The 13,778-nt window shown below is 38.4% G+C and overlaps 1 protein-coding gene across 2 annotated transcripts; it reads left to right on the forward strand.

Moving 5' to 3' along the window:
• Positions 1–1,399: 1,399 nt before the first annotated feature.
• On the forward strand, positions 1,400–10,044 carry ackr3b (atypical chemokine receptor 3b). 2 transcript variants are annotated; one of them, XM_006636418.3, is made up of 2 exons: positions 1,400–1,711; positions 7,541–10,044. In XM_006636418.3, exon 2 carries the CDS (start codon positions 7,564–7,566, stop codon positions 8,680–8,682), a length of 1,119 nt encoding a protein of 372 aa, XP_006636481.1. In that variant the 5' UTR covers positions 1,400–1,711; positions 7,541–7,563; the 3' UTR covers positions 8,683–10,044. The 2 variants fall into 2 exon arrangements, with proteins under 2 accessions (XP_006636481.1, XP_015214024.1); XM_015358538.2 differs by lacking the exon at positions 1,400–1,711 and adding an exon at positions 2,478–3,926.
• Positions 10,045–13,778: the final 3,734 nt, after the last annotated feature.

The raw sequence follows: 13,778 nt of genomic DNA on the forward strand, positions 1-13,778 counted from the left end.
TATATATATATCAGGAAAAGGCGTATTCGAAAATGAAGCACTGGAATGGAGATGCCCATGCTTCTTATCTAAATAATCAATATTTTCTTAAAATTCTACAAGATGTTATTTTACGAACTAGTTTTTCTTCTGTTGTCAACACCTACGAAGTCAACACAAGGGCTGCAAAATGAGTTCTACAATACATTTGAAGACCTCTATTAAATATCTACTCGATAAGCGCTAACATTAGCAGAGACAATTTACACTTTATTAATTTCAACAACTTTGATTATCTCTAGTTTCTTTAATAAGCATTCTCAACACGTGTGAGGCGTAATAACAGTTAATAGTTGTCATGTAAAAGTCTTTTTGAAAAATACAAACAGAATCGGTACCATTTTGTACTAAATCCAGGCAGTTTTGATGTGGGTCATCTTCAATCTGCTCTAGTCGGTCACGGGCTTTGAATGTGGTTGTCCGGAGCTGGCCCGGATGATGTTAGTCAATTTTTGTATCACCTGTTGAGGAATCTTCAATTATATAAGCCTAAATAGCGCATTTGCCTAAATGCCCTTTTTTTCATCGTGTACAACATGCGCATCGGTAATAGGAGCTGTGCGTGATTGTGAAACTGCAATCACTGAACCAGAGTTGTGCCCCTGTGCATCCTTGCTAAAGAAGCCGAGGGTGCCGTAAGGTGGAATTCGAGGTGATATGACTATAGAGTGTTGAAAGATTTAATTTGCTTCCTGATCCACGTATCTGCTGAATCGCTTCTATCACGGCACCTTCATTTTTTAAAGCGTTACCTTTTTTACCGGGTTTTTTTTCCCGGGTCTACAGAAAAGCTAATCGTTCAGAGATGTGTGGCATCTTTAGTATAAATTCAACTCGAAAATGACACTGATTATTGATCCAAGAGAAAAGAAAAACAATTGCTACAGTGTTATGAGTATGTTTTAATTCGTATGTCAAATTTATAGAGACGTATTCGTCGATCGTCTTTTCCTATCATATCCGGTTACAGCCGAAATAGGAGCAAATAGAAACCTTAAAACATCTGAATTAAGGACTTGATTTTGACTATTATATGGAGTATACAGTATGTATGTGTTCAAATAGTGGATTCATATTTTCCATGATTATGATATGCATTAAATTAGACTTGAAACTCTCGTTTCGTTGAAAAGCAGTCTACACGTCTTCCTGTTCTCTTTCCTATCCGAGCCTTAGCCTATAAATTTATCACAGGAATAAAAACATTTGGTTTATTCCCTACCAGAATAGCAGAAATATTATTAGTTAGTTTTGCCTTTTTTCTGACAAAACCTTCAAATCGAAAGCAAGCAACTTCATGTAGTTTCATGCGGTTATAATAAGTAATCAAAGATTCCTAATCAAGAAGCAGGAAACAAAGCAGTTGTGTGATCCAACAAGGGAGTTTTCTGAGGGACTGCAAGGAGACTCGGAGCACGTTCGTCAATCTTTTTTGGCATTGGGTTCAATGAACCAGCCCTTTAGACTTGCTCAGGGAGGGAGGCGTTGCTCTTCGTAGTATATTAACAAGTGCAGGGGCGAAGACTGCAGTTCCACAGTGCGGAGAGGAGGGTACTTGGCGAAGTACTTCATCAGCTGAATTAGTATATAAAACACGCAGTTTCCATTTGCATAGTCCACGTCGCAAATCAAAAATATCAGACGTGAAAGGAAGGATTTCACAAAAACACAGGTACGTTTTGTTCAGTTGTTTCTGGAGCTAGAGCTGTGTTCATGCAAATGATTGGGGTTTTAAAGTATTTTACCAGGAGATACTTATTGCTTTGGATTTAAGAATAAATGTAGTTGATATAAATTGAACATACTAGTGCAGCCTAATATGTGATAGTGCTGTAGATCTGGCAACGTTTTTTTAAATTTAGATATAAATATATGATATTTTACTCATTTTGAAATGCCAACCCAAGCCTGCGCAAACTACTGTAAATTGAAGAGTGAGGACGGACCTACTGAGAATCTGGTGAAGGGACGATTATTATGCTAATATTTGTCTGCGGCGTTGTTCAGATTAACTGTGCATCCCACTACTGTGCTTTCTATTAGTAGTCAATGAAGTTTAAAAAGCTCCCCTGCCTTTCACAGCTGGTGATGCAGACTAACAGTGAGGTCTCATCCCCCCAGAGACTTGTCTTCATTGAAGTGAAGCCAGGTTCCGCAAGATGGCCATCAGTGTGATAGCTGGGATATGTACTTGCGAGGGAATTCACGTTTTTATGAACCCGAACCAGTAATTTCTCTCTCTGTTTTTCTGTCAATAATATCAAAGGTGTTATTGTAGTGTCGGTAGCCACTTAATATGCTGCCGTTAAAGTGAGGTTAGGTTGAGATCAGTGGGTTGTTTATTCAAGCAAGAGAGTAGCGCGGACTCTCACCTTGGTTTAATAAAAATCGGGTTTCTTAAATGTAATTCTTAAATAAGGATTTTATACCATATTGATAGAGATACAAACATGCATATACTCTTAAACGCTATATCTAATCTACAATCTCATTAGGTTTTTTTTTTCTTTTAGAGTTTTTTCCTGTTATCTGTAAAGAATGATTTTTCCCAGATTTAATTAACATGTTTTACACATGGACCGAACTACAGCGTTAAATTCAGTTGTGCGTCAAACATCCGGAGAACTTCGAATAGCCGTACCTTAATGCTGAGTTCAATAGGCTGAGGAAAGAATTAGCTGAATAAATTTGCACACGGAACAGAAAATCCAATTTATGGTTGGATTCAATGGCAAGCGTGTGTTCGCCTTAGATACTTTAACTGATTTATGTTTATTTGTGTGGCGAGTGTAACTCGGGAGCTGCAGTTTTCATTATTTGCCAGTACATTTGTCTCGTCTTTAATGTTAATACTAGCTAATTTGAAACTTATTTGGAAGAAACAGTTGCAAGGAAACTGTAGCTGTTATCACGGTTGTTAACACTTCGGCGCAATTAAGGTTCTTTCTTTGCCCAGTTAGTGTTTTGTTTTTAACACGAGTGTAATCCTCCATTTTAAAGCAAAACGTAAACGTTAATTAATGCAACCAGGTGTTCAGATATTAAAAGATTGCGGCTACACGTTACTCACGGATGCATCGGATAATGGAAACAAAGAAAACTACTTATCTCTAACAGATAAACAGAAAAGAGTCTTCGAAGTATGTCTCCGTCTTCGCTTTCGGCAGCTGTTATTGCCTGGGATGCAGATTGTTTTTGCCACAATTCTGAAAATACGTTGTTAGGATGGGAAGCCTTTGAGTCTGCTGGTGGTGCGGTTTTGACATTACGTGAGATGTGGTTTAGCCGATCCAGGGAGCGCAGAGCTAAATAGGTGCTTGCGTGCTTTACTGTAACCAAGGTAATGCGCCTTTCTTCTGAAGAGTACTATTAAATTACAAGGGGGTTCCCTCCTCCTAGAGTGGGTAAAACACAGCTAGATCGCGGGAAAATGCATAAAAAAAATAACAAAAGGAGCGCGGTTTAAAAGGGGTTATTACGACACAATGCAGTCAAGTACCCACCCGTGATTCACTGGTAAGGCTTTTGTTTTGGGGCTCAAAAGGTTGTTAAATAATTGAAAACAAATCCATTAAATAACAAAAGGATCAGATTTCTGTTCCAACACCTGTCACGTCACGCGAGTTGTGGGTTGTAGCGTTGCCTAAATGAAAAGGCTCTTACATTTTGCGTGTGTTGGGAAGTTTAGCCTACGAATTAGATCATATGTAACCAGAACATTTTTCACTCTGTTGTCTTTTCATCCTCTCTGATTCATTCAGCACTGCCCTGGACTATGAAAAGTGGCACTGATGAAAGACTATGCTTCAAGTACAATGCTATTACAGTAAAGAAATCAGATCCTACTGTTCATAATCCTCTCAGGACCCACTAAGCTTCATTGTCTGGTAAAGAATGTAATATAATCAAAAGATCTTATGATTTGTATCTTTCTCATGGTAAAAAAAATGTTATTTCATGTGGAATTTTTTTCAAGACACACTTTAGATTAAGATTTTTTTTCTATTTATGAATTCTTTCTAATCTATGTCATAATTGTAGTAACATAGTGTCAATAATGTGTTTGAATCCAATGCTGAGTTAGATTGGGGTTATATCAAAAATCTAGATTAATACATTTTTAATTTCTTTCCCAACCTAGATTTCAATCTTAAATTGTTTAAAAAAATAATCACTAATGATCACAGAGAGCTGTTGCTAATGGAATGGTTATCTACCTATTCACAAGAGCTGCTAGTTTATTTTGAATTTTAACATTTAAAATTCACAAAACTTGCACGGCTTTCTTATTCTAACTTAGACTCCTTGTTGATGACATAAAACGTCAATTTATTGGAAGGATCTCTCTTTGACAGAGTGAATAAAACCATCTCACATGCATATCACCTAACATGTTTAAACACTGAAAGGCTGGAAATATATAATCGTCTGCCTATATGTTTTACAGTGAGAGAGTACAGGCAGGTTTTGCATTGGTGTGAGTGCAAGAACTCAGACCTCTGGGAGCAGTTGCATCCAGACAGGGAGCCTTTTGTGCTAAAAAGCATTGGTCTGATGAGCCAAAGGGATGAGGTGAAGGGCTGTTCTGTTTCTGAACTGTAAACATGTCCCATTTATAGGGAATTGGGAGCGTGAGCAGCAACATTTAATTATATTCAGAAGAACAAATCACGTTTGTATAACTCATTTAAATTTGATTGACCCATCGTCTTGTGCACGTGTGTCCCAGGGTGAAAACCTGCTTTTTGTCAGCTTTTTCAGGCATGCAGCAGTCTGTGGTGTGTCAAGACGAGCTTAGTCATTGTCTTTTCACCAGTCCAGACAGGCTACAGTGACGAACATCGTAATAAAAATAACTTTTGAGAAATGTTACGTCTCTGCAAGGCTCTGATTACTTTTGGGGAAGACAAATGCCAGCTAAAGTGAGCGATCTCATTATGTAATCTGAAGCAGTGGATGAAAAATATATTTCCTTTTAATTCCATCTTTTAAATGCTCAAAATTGATTAAGCTCCTTGGAATAGTTTGACAGTCTTAAATTATACATTCTAATATGGGGGGGGGGGGGGGGGGAATCATATATATTTGTATACAATAGCGTCTTAGCAGCTTTCATCTAAAACCTCAAATAGTGCCTAATTGGAAAGTATTGCTGTGGTTTATATGTATGTATACATCTCCTTTCACATTAAGTATTAAGTGGTTCTCCTCATCAACTAGAACTAGTTTATTCATGTAGTCCTACCTCATGACTGTTTCATAATAGTGCCATGCTTACATCCATCATCATTTTAAGTCCCTTGAATCTGCTTTATCAGCCATATTCTTATTTGAATAGCAAAAGCTGACCTAGAAGAGATGGTTATGTATATAGAAGCAGTTACTGAAAATAGCACCATTCATTTGCAGTGTCATTATTGCAGTTCATGTGTGAATTTCGTCACTCACTGTGTATTCCATGAAACGCCTTTAATTTAAGCCTCTTGAGAAGAGTTTAAGCAGGTAAATGTCTGTGTAAGTATATGCAGCATCTTATGTGAGAATACAAAATGGGATTGGGTGCATAATGTCCTTGGGGTACATTCCAGTGTGCTGGTGTCTCACTCTACTCTTACAAACACAGCATGGAGCCATAACATTAAGAGTGCCATCAAAAAGAGTTCCCAGTGTGCCTGCTGGCTTCCCAAACACTGCATGTCGAGAACTGCTGAATGTAGCCTTTAGGGATCATTTATGACCTTGGCTGCAGACAGTTATAGGCTTTAAATGTACATAGCCCTCGGGCCTCTGTCCTCTTCTCCCTTTGGACTAACATTTAACTTGACACAGAGCCTAGGATCCTGTTACACCTACGTTCTAACTGCAGTCCAGCCTTTCAGTTTATCAGAGCACCTAATTTAAAGGTATAAATTTGTTAATTAGACGTTTCTTTCCTTTTAGACCTGGGGCTCTCAAATGTGATTGTCTCCAGACTAACTTGGTAGTCTTCTAGTAAATGCACTCTCTCATGTTGGTGCATCTCAAGATGTTATTACACATAAGAAGAATTGGTGTGTTCTTTTATCATAAAGATTAGCTTGCCAGTAAGCAGTGTGAGCTCTGAAGCTGTATGTGGGACAGAGGTGAAGGCTCTTAATGTCCCACAGTCCTGCAATACAATGATATACATTACTCTTGTGTAAATTGTGCATTGAAGATCTGACTGGTTTCAAAAACCTCATTAAATCTGCATTCCTAAAAATAAAAGAATTTAGCCTTGCTACTCATCTCCTAATTTTGCTTTAAAACACTTTTTTGTGAAAACTGTGTAGGTTTTTATAAAGGATTTTTCGTGATTGTATTTTCTTCTTCAAGGTACCTTCCTAGTCAACAGTGGCTTTCCAAATTGTTTGGATCCAAGTAGTCTTATAGTTTCCATTTAACACTTTTCAGCTCCCTTTATAATGAAAAACTTCAACCGCATATTTATGTTCATGTCATTTTAGCTATTGAAGTGTGTTTTTGCTTATGCATTCTCAGTACGATTAGAAACAGTGAATGCATAATACCATACATGTATTCTGTAGGTTTTTAAAAAAGAAGTGAAATAATTCATGTTGATATACAGTAGATAAAACAAAGAGCATTAGAGCCCTCCCTCACACTGAACTACGTTCCAGCTCCCTAGGGGTCTAGTAGGCCACAAGCATATTCTTATTTCATTAGTTTCTTTTGTAGATTAAACTCAGATGTCAAAACAGGGCATCTAGAGTCTGATAATTCCTCACTTTGAACTTCCTGGCAAGGACAAGTTCAGTTCAAATACTCGGTGGTATTGACAGATTAGGACTGATGTGGAAACGATTAAAAATGTTTTGTATATGATGGGGAAACAGGCAAGGCCTATTATTTTATCCAGCTTTGCAAATAATAAAAAACACAGAAACACTATCTCGTTTCATAATCTTTATGGCACCACCTTTTAAAGCATGACTGGAAAACATTAAAATAAAAAGTCAGCATTGTTATTATCTAGAACAATTAACGGGGATGTGAAACCTATATATATATATTATACACAGAAGCTTTTACCAATTTTTACCAATGTGTTTTAGACTCAGTTTTTGAAAGGAAAAATGAATTGACAAAAAGCAGTAACAAACTTAACATTTCCAGACACTGCAAGGTCTTACAGTTGTTGAGAGGTTAACACATTTTTATTAGAAAATGGATTATGCATATTTCGATTTTTTTCAAAAACACAATTGTTACACCGCTTTCTTACATACATTTGTACAGTTTGTTGATTTTTTTTATGTTATTTATATTGTTTCTCCCCTGATATTTTGATATCAATTAAAATAATTGTCATTGTTACCATTTGTAAGAAGTTGTTTAAATGTTTGGTTCAGTTCTGTGTTTAATGGATATAAGGGAATACTCTAGTTCAGTGTGATCCATGAAGCTTTTTGTAACTTTGTTCATGTAAACCTTCAACACCTTCTTATTTGTGGTTTTGTAGGAGACATCTGAAATCGACCTGAAATGAGTATCGACATGGAAGAATTATTGGATTTTCTTCAGGATCTTAACTTTACTGACCGGGAAGACAATTTATCCAGTAAGGTGATCGAGACAGTAGTGTGCCCTATCAGTTTCAACAAAAATGCTGTCCTCTACACAATGTCTATCTTCTACATCTTTGTTTTCATCATCGGCCTGGTGGCCAATTCAGTGGTGGTGTGGGTGAACCTGCGTGCTGAGAGGAACCGCTATGAGACCCACCTTTACATCCTCAATCTCGCCATTGCAGACTTGTGTGTAGTGACCACCTTGCCCATCTGGGTGAGCTCTCTGGTGCAGCACGGCCACTGGCCCTTTGGGGAGATCATGTGCAAGCTGACCCACCTCATCTTCAGTGTCAACCTTTTTGGAAGCATCTTCTTTCTCACCTGCATGAGCGTGGACCGCTACCTCTCTGTGGTCCTCTTTGGAGACTCCAACAGCCGTCGGAAGAAGATAGTGAGGAGGCTCATCTGCATCCTGGTGTGGCTGCTGGCCTTGGCTGCCTCCATCCCAGACACCTACTTCCTTAAGACAGTGAAATCAGGGCACAGTGAGAGCACCTTCTGCCGCCCAGTGTACCCTGAAGAAAGCCCAAAAGAGTGGGTGGTGGGCATACAGATGAGCTTCATCATTCTTGGTTTTGCCATTCCTTTCCCTGTCATTGCAGTCTTCTACATCCTCCTGGCTGGGGCCATCTCTTCCTCCACCGATCAGGAAAGGAGGCTCAGCCGTAAGATCATTTTGACCTACATTGTGGTCTTCCTGGTCTGCTGGCTGCCTTACCATGTGGTGCTCCTGATCGATGCTCTCTCCCTGCTCAGCATCCTTCCTTTCAGCTGTGAGCTTGAGAACTTTCTGTACGTGGCTTTGCAGTTCACTCAGTGCTTCTCACTCACGCATTGCTGTGTCAACCCCGTCATCTACAACTTCATCAACCGAAACTACCGCTATGACCTCATGAAGGCCTTCATCTTCAAGTACTCCACCAAAACAGGCCTGGCCAAGCTCATCGATGCCTCTAAAGTGTCTGAGACAGAGTACTCTGCTGTGGAAAACCAGGCTCAGTTGTTAGAGCTCCACACAGAAAGAAAACTTTGAAAAAAAAAAACTAAGAGTTTTGGACATTAAACCTAAGCTTTAAGTAGACAGTAGTCTTGAACAGGATAAGACATGTAAATTGCTATGAAATCCTGTGACCAAATATATATGCTTCTGCTAAAGCAAAAAAAAGCATTGTTACAAACACTTGCGCCTTAAGCTTAATATGAAGCTTGACTTTCTCCACTTCCAGTAGTCTATATTTCTGCTTGTCCACTAGATGTGGTAAAAAACTATCACTACTGCATATTGAAATGCTAGAAAGGCAAGGTCTTTACAAAGCACAGTGGCTTCATGTATTGTTGAAGTGCACAGGGGGACTGTACTAGTCTTGGGCTGTTTTCACAATGTGGTTTCCATTGTTCCTTTGACAAACCAACATTCAGTGCCATTCAGTGAGTGGCATCCTATTTGGATGCGAAGGTTTGGAAGACAAAATGTTTGTGGAGGTGCTCATTCCAGTATTCTCTTGCCTAGAGCTATAAAAGAAAAGGCAGAGTGTGAGAGAGTCGGCAACCACACACACCAGAAGGGAAACAAACTATGTGGTATATTATTTTGTTGGTGCTGTGTGTATACTTAGAAGGGAAATACCTTTTGAGATAAATTAAGTATTCAGATTTGTTATATATTTTGTATATATTTTGACATATTTATGTTCTTATTGTATGTAGTCTGTGAGGTTTTGTAAAACATGCTTGTCAGTTCTCTGTATTGCAGAAGTAGTGAGGAGATGATTTTAAGTTTGAAAAGTATTTTATTGTGTCTGTAAGAGGAATGGAACGTATTTTTTAGCAAGCTGTTGTGTAATTAACATTTTCTGGACTCTTTAATGTTACACTATATGAGAGAAAAGCCACTAAAATAAACGCTGTATGATTTAAGTCTGGACCTGACCCTTCATTAAGACAAAAAAACACTGATATATATATAACATTATAGGACTCAGTCACTTCTGCTGTCTGGAAGCACGCAACATAGTCCAAATGTTTTCTCGGTAGAATGAGAAAGACTGACTTTTGTTGTAAATATGTCTGGACTGAGTATTCTACACAATTAATAAATGGGAAATAATAATACTTATTTTGGAGAAAGTACTATGTTCATATTACTTAAAAACTGTAATTCACATTTCTTAGCCTCCATTAATTTGTAATAACAGTGTATTGTAATGTTTTATAGTAATTCCCATTAAGAATCCATAGTGCTTCTGACATTCTGTTCTAAACATTCTTTGTGCAATTTTCTTGTGTATGTTGTCCAAAGTGCTGTCCCAAAGGTCTGAGAGGATTCCATTCCACTGAATGTTGTGTTCAGGAGAGAGACTGATTCAAATAATAAATAAATGCTCTCAAATAACAACTGCTTATGGAGTATTTCTCCACTCATTATTGTTTTCACTTAAAAATGGTCTACATACTAATAAAAGACCCCTGAAACTAAAAAAAAACAAATACTTCAGAACATGATAATAAAGACAAAAATATTTAATTTTGCCATTGAAATTGGTATATTAAAAAATCCCTTGATTACAGGAAAATTCCTCATAAGAACTTCACATCTCATCTTTATTTGATATGTTCACTTTTTAGTACATTGTTAAAAACCCCAACAGATATTTCCAATGCCATGTTTTAAACAGAGAGGTTCCATGAGATTTAAATATAGTGTTCACGTTGATTCAGAAAATGAATGGGAACAAATATCTGTCGAACAGGAACTGAGTGTGGGCTGTCATATAGTGTCTGCCAAAATCCATGGTAAATCTTTGAGTAATCAGGGCCACCACACACCATCCTCCCTTTCCGCCTCATGTACACAGTTACTGCGACATGTTCAGTGGAGTCACGATTGCCTTATTGTGCTTTCCATTTGGTTAATACCCTTGCAAGACAGACTGGCACAAGAAAGTTCCTAAGGTTATAACATTAGCAGAAATATGTGAAAGAGCCTCAAACAATGAAGTCCTCAACATTCCAAAGGCATTATTAGAACCCTTCATAATGACCATTCACAGGTAAGTCCATCCATCCTTCCATTTTCTAACTGCTTTATCCAACACAGTGTCGCCAGGTAGCCGGAAACCTATCCCAGCAAGCAATGGGCGCAAGGCAGGATACACCCTGGACAGGGCACACACTTCGAACAGGGCCAGTTATGGCAGAAGCCAATTAATCTGCCAGTATGTCTTTGGATTGTGAGAGGAAACTGGGGCACCTGGAGGAAACCCATGCAAACACAGGGAGAATATACAAACTCCATGCAGATAGCACCCCAGGAAGTGAAGCCAGGACCCCAACGCTGAGAGGGAGCAATCCAAACCACTGCTCCACCACACGCCCTTCAAAGGCACGTTTTGTCATATTATTTATTTACTATATGTAATGTTTATGCTTTCATTGTGCAATATATGTTTTAATTTTTTTTATTATAGTTTTCAGAGTTCAGGATATGTAAGGTCGTTCATTTGTGTGTAATATTATAATAATAATAATAATAATAATTGCTTACACTTATATAGCGCTTTTCTGGACACTCCACTCAAAGCGCTTTACAGGTAATGGGGACTCCCCTCCACCACCACCAATGTGTAGCATCCACCTGGATGATGTGACGGCAGCCATAGTGCGCCAGAACGCTCCCCACACATCAGCTATCAGTGGGGAGGAGAGCAGAGTAATGTAGCCAATTCATAGATGGGGATTATTAGGAGGCCATGATTGGTAAAGGCCAACGGGGAAATTTGGCCAGGACGCCGGGGTATGAATATGTGTCACGCAGCTTTGGAAGAAAATACCCTCCAGGTTGGACAAGGATCAGCTGTATGTCACCTGGGACCTTCAATCCTGTGGGTGAATCAGTCAATTCCCAGTGTCTAACTGTCAGCAGAAGAGCACTGCTGCACTTTGGACAGAAGTACAGAAGGCTATTCAACTTTAATGGTGAAGGAACATGACAAAACTGTATGTTTGTATGTCAGTATGAACATGTACTCTTGCTTTGTGCCAAGCAGAACCAGATGCCTGTCAGAAATTTAATTGATTGATACAAAATGCTTTTCATCTACAACGTGTGGGACTGCAAAAGTATTCCCATTGTATACTGTAGCCTGTCCATATTGTATCTGTTCAGAATTTCATGGGGAATAAAATAATAACCAGCTGCAGCAATATTAATGTAGCCGATTATCTGTGTTAAAAGCACAACTTTTACAGTAGAGACTTGGGAAAGGGATATTGAATGTGTTTTATTGGGAATTGACATGTTGGGGTGCAGCCAAACAAAGCACTTCTTCTGTCACTCGTTTTCAAGCAAATATAGGGGTTTTATTTGGCTCATAGATAGGGTGGCAAAAATGTGCAAGAAAGTGCTCTCTCATGGTCATTTTTTTAAGGATTCATTTACTGTACAATAAGATATACACATACAAACCAGGGCCCCTGTGAGATAATAAAGGAAATGCATCTTCTCAACCACTGCAATTGCCATGGCTGTGTTTGAAGACACCTGTGATGGTCACAACCCTCTTAAGCTGTGGAATTTGTTTATTCGCAGATATATGTGTTTGAAAACACTGTCCAGGCGTGCTTCCACCTTTCACCTGATAAAGTCAACGATGTTGTGTTAGGGTCCAGAAGATTGCGTTCTGCTGCCTTACTTTTCAACCATACAATATTCTCCCACATAAATCATCAAGCGCTGGAAAAAATTAAACATCCAGAAAATGGAGTAAGGAAAAAGGTTTTCAACCTTGACAAGATTGTATGCACTTAAAATTTGTATGCACATATATCTGTAAAGTACAGCTTCACAATAAGTCTTATGGACAGAGCAGGACATATTGCTGAGATAATGCTAAGCACGCCTTAGATAAGAAGGTTAAAAGCAGAAAAAACAATAAGTCAGCTGGAATGCCAAAAGGAGATTCTGCTGAATTTGCCAGGAGGTTCAGGAACGTCTATAATGACAATCACACTCATGTGGTATTCACTGAGGTCACACAGAGAGCAGAGCCAGGCTCACTCACAGAGAAACACACATATGCAAGCTCTGTGGGTCTATGTCTATGTGTGTACATAAACTGAAAAACTGAAAAGAAAAATAAATATTAAAATGCTCAGATGCTTAGATATCTACGGGAACAAACAGGACTTTTAACTGCTATGTGTTTTGAATGTGGAGAATTTAATAAGTTACAGGATTCTCTGGGCGAAAGTAACTCTGGCTAACTTGAACTTTAAGTCAGAATAATTTATAAGACGGTCTGTAAAATGTGTTTCATCTCCAGTAGTACTGTGATTTCACAAAGAGCTAATTAATATTCTCACTCATAATAGAAACACTAGATTTCACATCTTCACAACAAAAATCTAAAGGAATACTTGATCCACAGTGAGATTTATCTTTCTGGGAGGCTTTTAGAAGGCATTTTTCTTTTTTTTCATGCAGTAGACCAAGATGTACCACCTGGAAATATATTAGTCCCTGCACAAAGATGAAAGAACCCAAGTCATCTGTTGCCATTAAATGCACAATGGTTGCATTTAGTTTGAAACAGCTGAAGAACATTTGTACAAAGCATCTTAAAGCAATGGGCGGCACAGTGATTCAGTGGTTACCATTGCTGCCTTGCAGTGCTGGGTCTCTGAGTTCAATTCTGGTGTGCTAATTGTGTGGAGTCTGTATGTTCTGCCCATGTTTGGATGGATTTCCTCCAGGTCCTCTGATTTCCTCCCACAGTCAAGAGGCATACAGGTAGATTAACTGGCTTCTGGAAAATTGTCTCTGTATGTGTGTGTGTCTCTGTGTACCCTGTGATGGACTGGTGGCTCATCCAGAGTGTATTCTACCTTGTGTCTGTTTCTTACCAGGATAGGTTGTGGCTGCCCTGTGACCATGAAAATGGCTGCATTGAAGTAAATGATTTGGTCATATTTTAAACCATGTATAGAACAAAAAAAAACATTCTTTCCCTTTTACCTAGATACATGCTGCCTAGTAACACATATATTTTTATTAATTGTGACAGTAACGCAATGCACAATATTTCAACCTTTTTAGATTTTGTGATATTTGTATAAATTTCTTTTTTAGAA

This window comes from Lepisosteus oculatus, chromosome 12, assembly GCF_040954835.1.
Source record: "Lepisosteus oculatus isolate fLepOcu1 chromosome 12, fLepOcu1.hap2, whole genome shotgun sequence".
Lineage (NCBI taxonomy): Eukaryota > Metazoa > Chordata > Actinopteri > Semionotiformes > Lepisosteidae > Lepisosteus > Lepisosteus oculatus.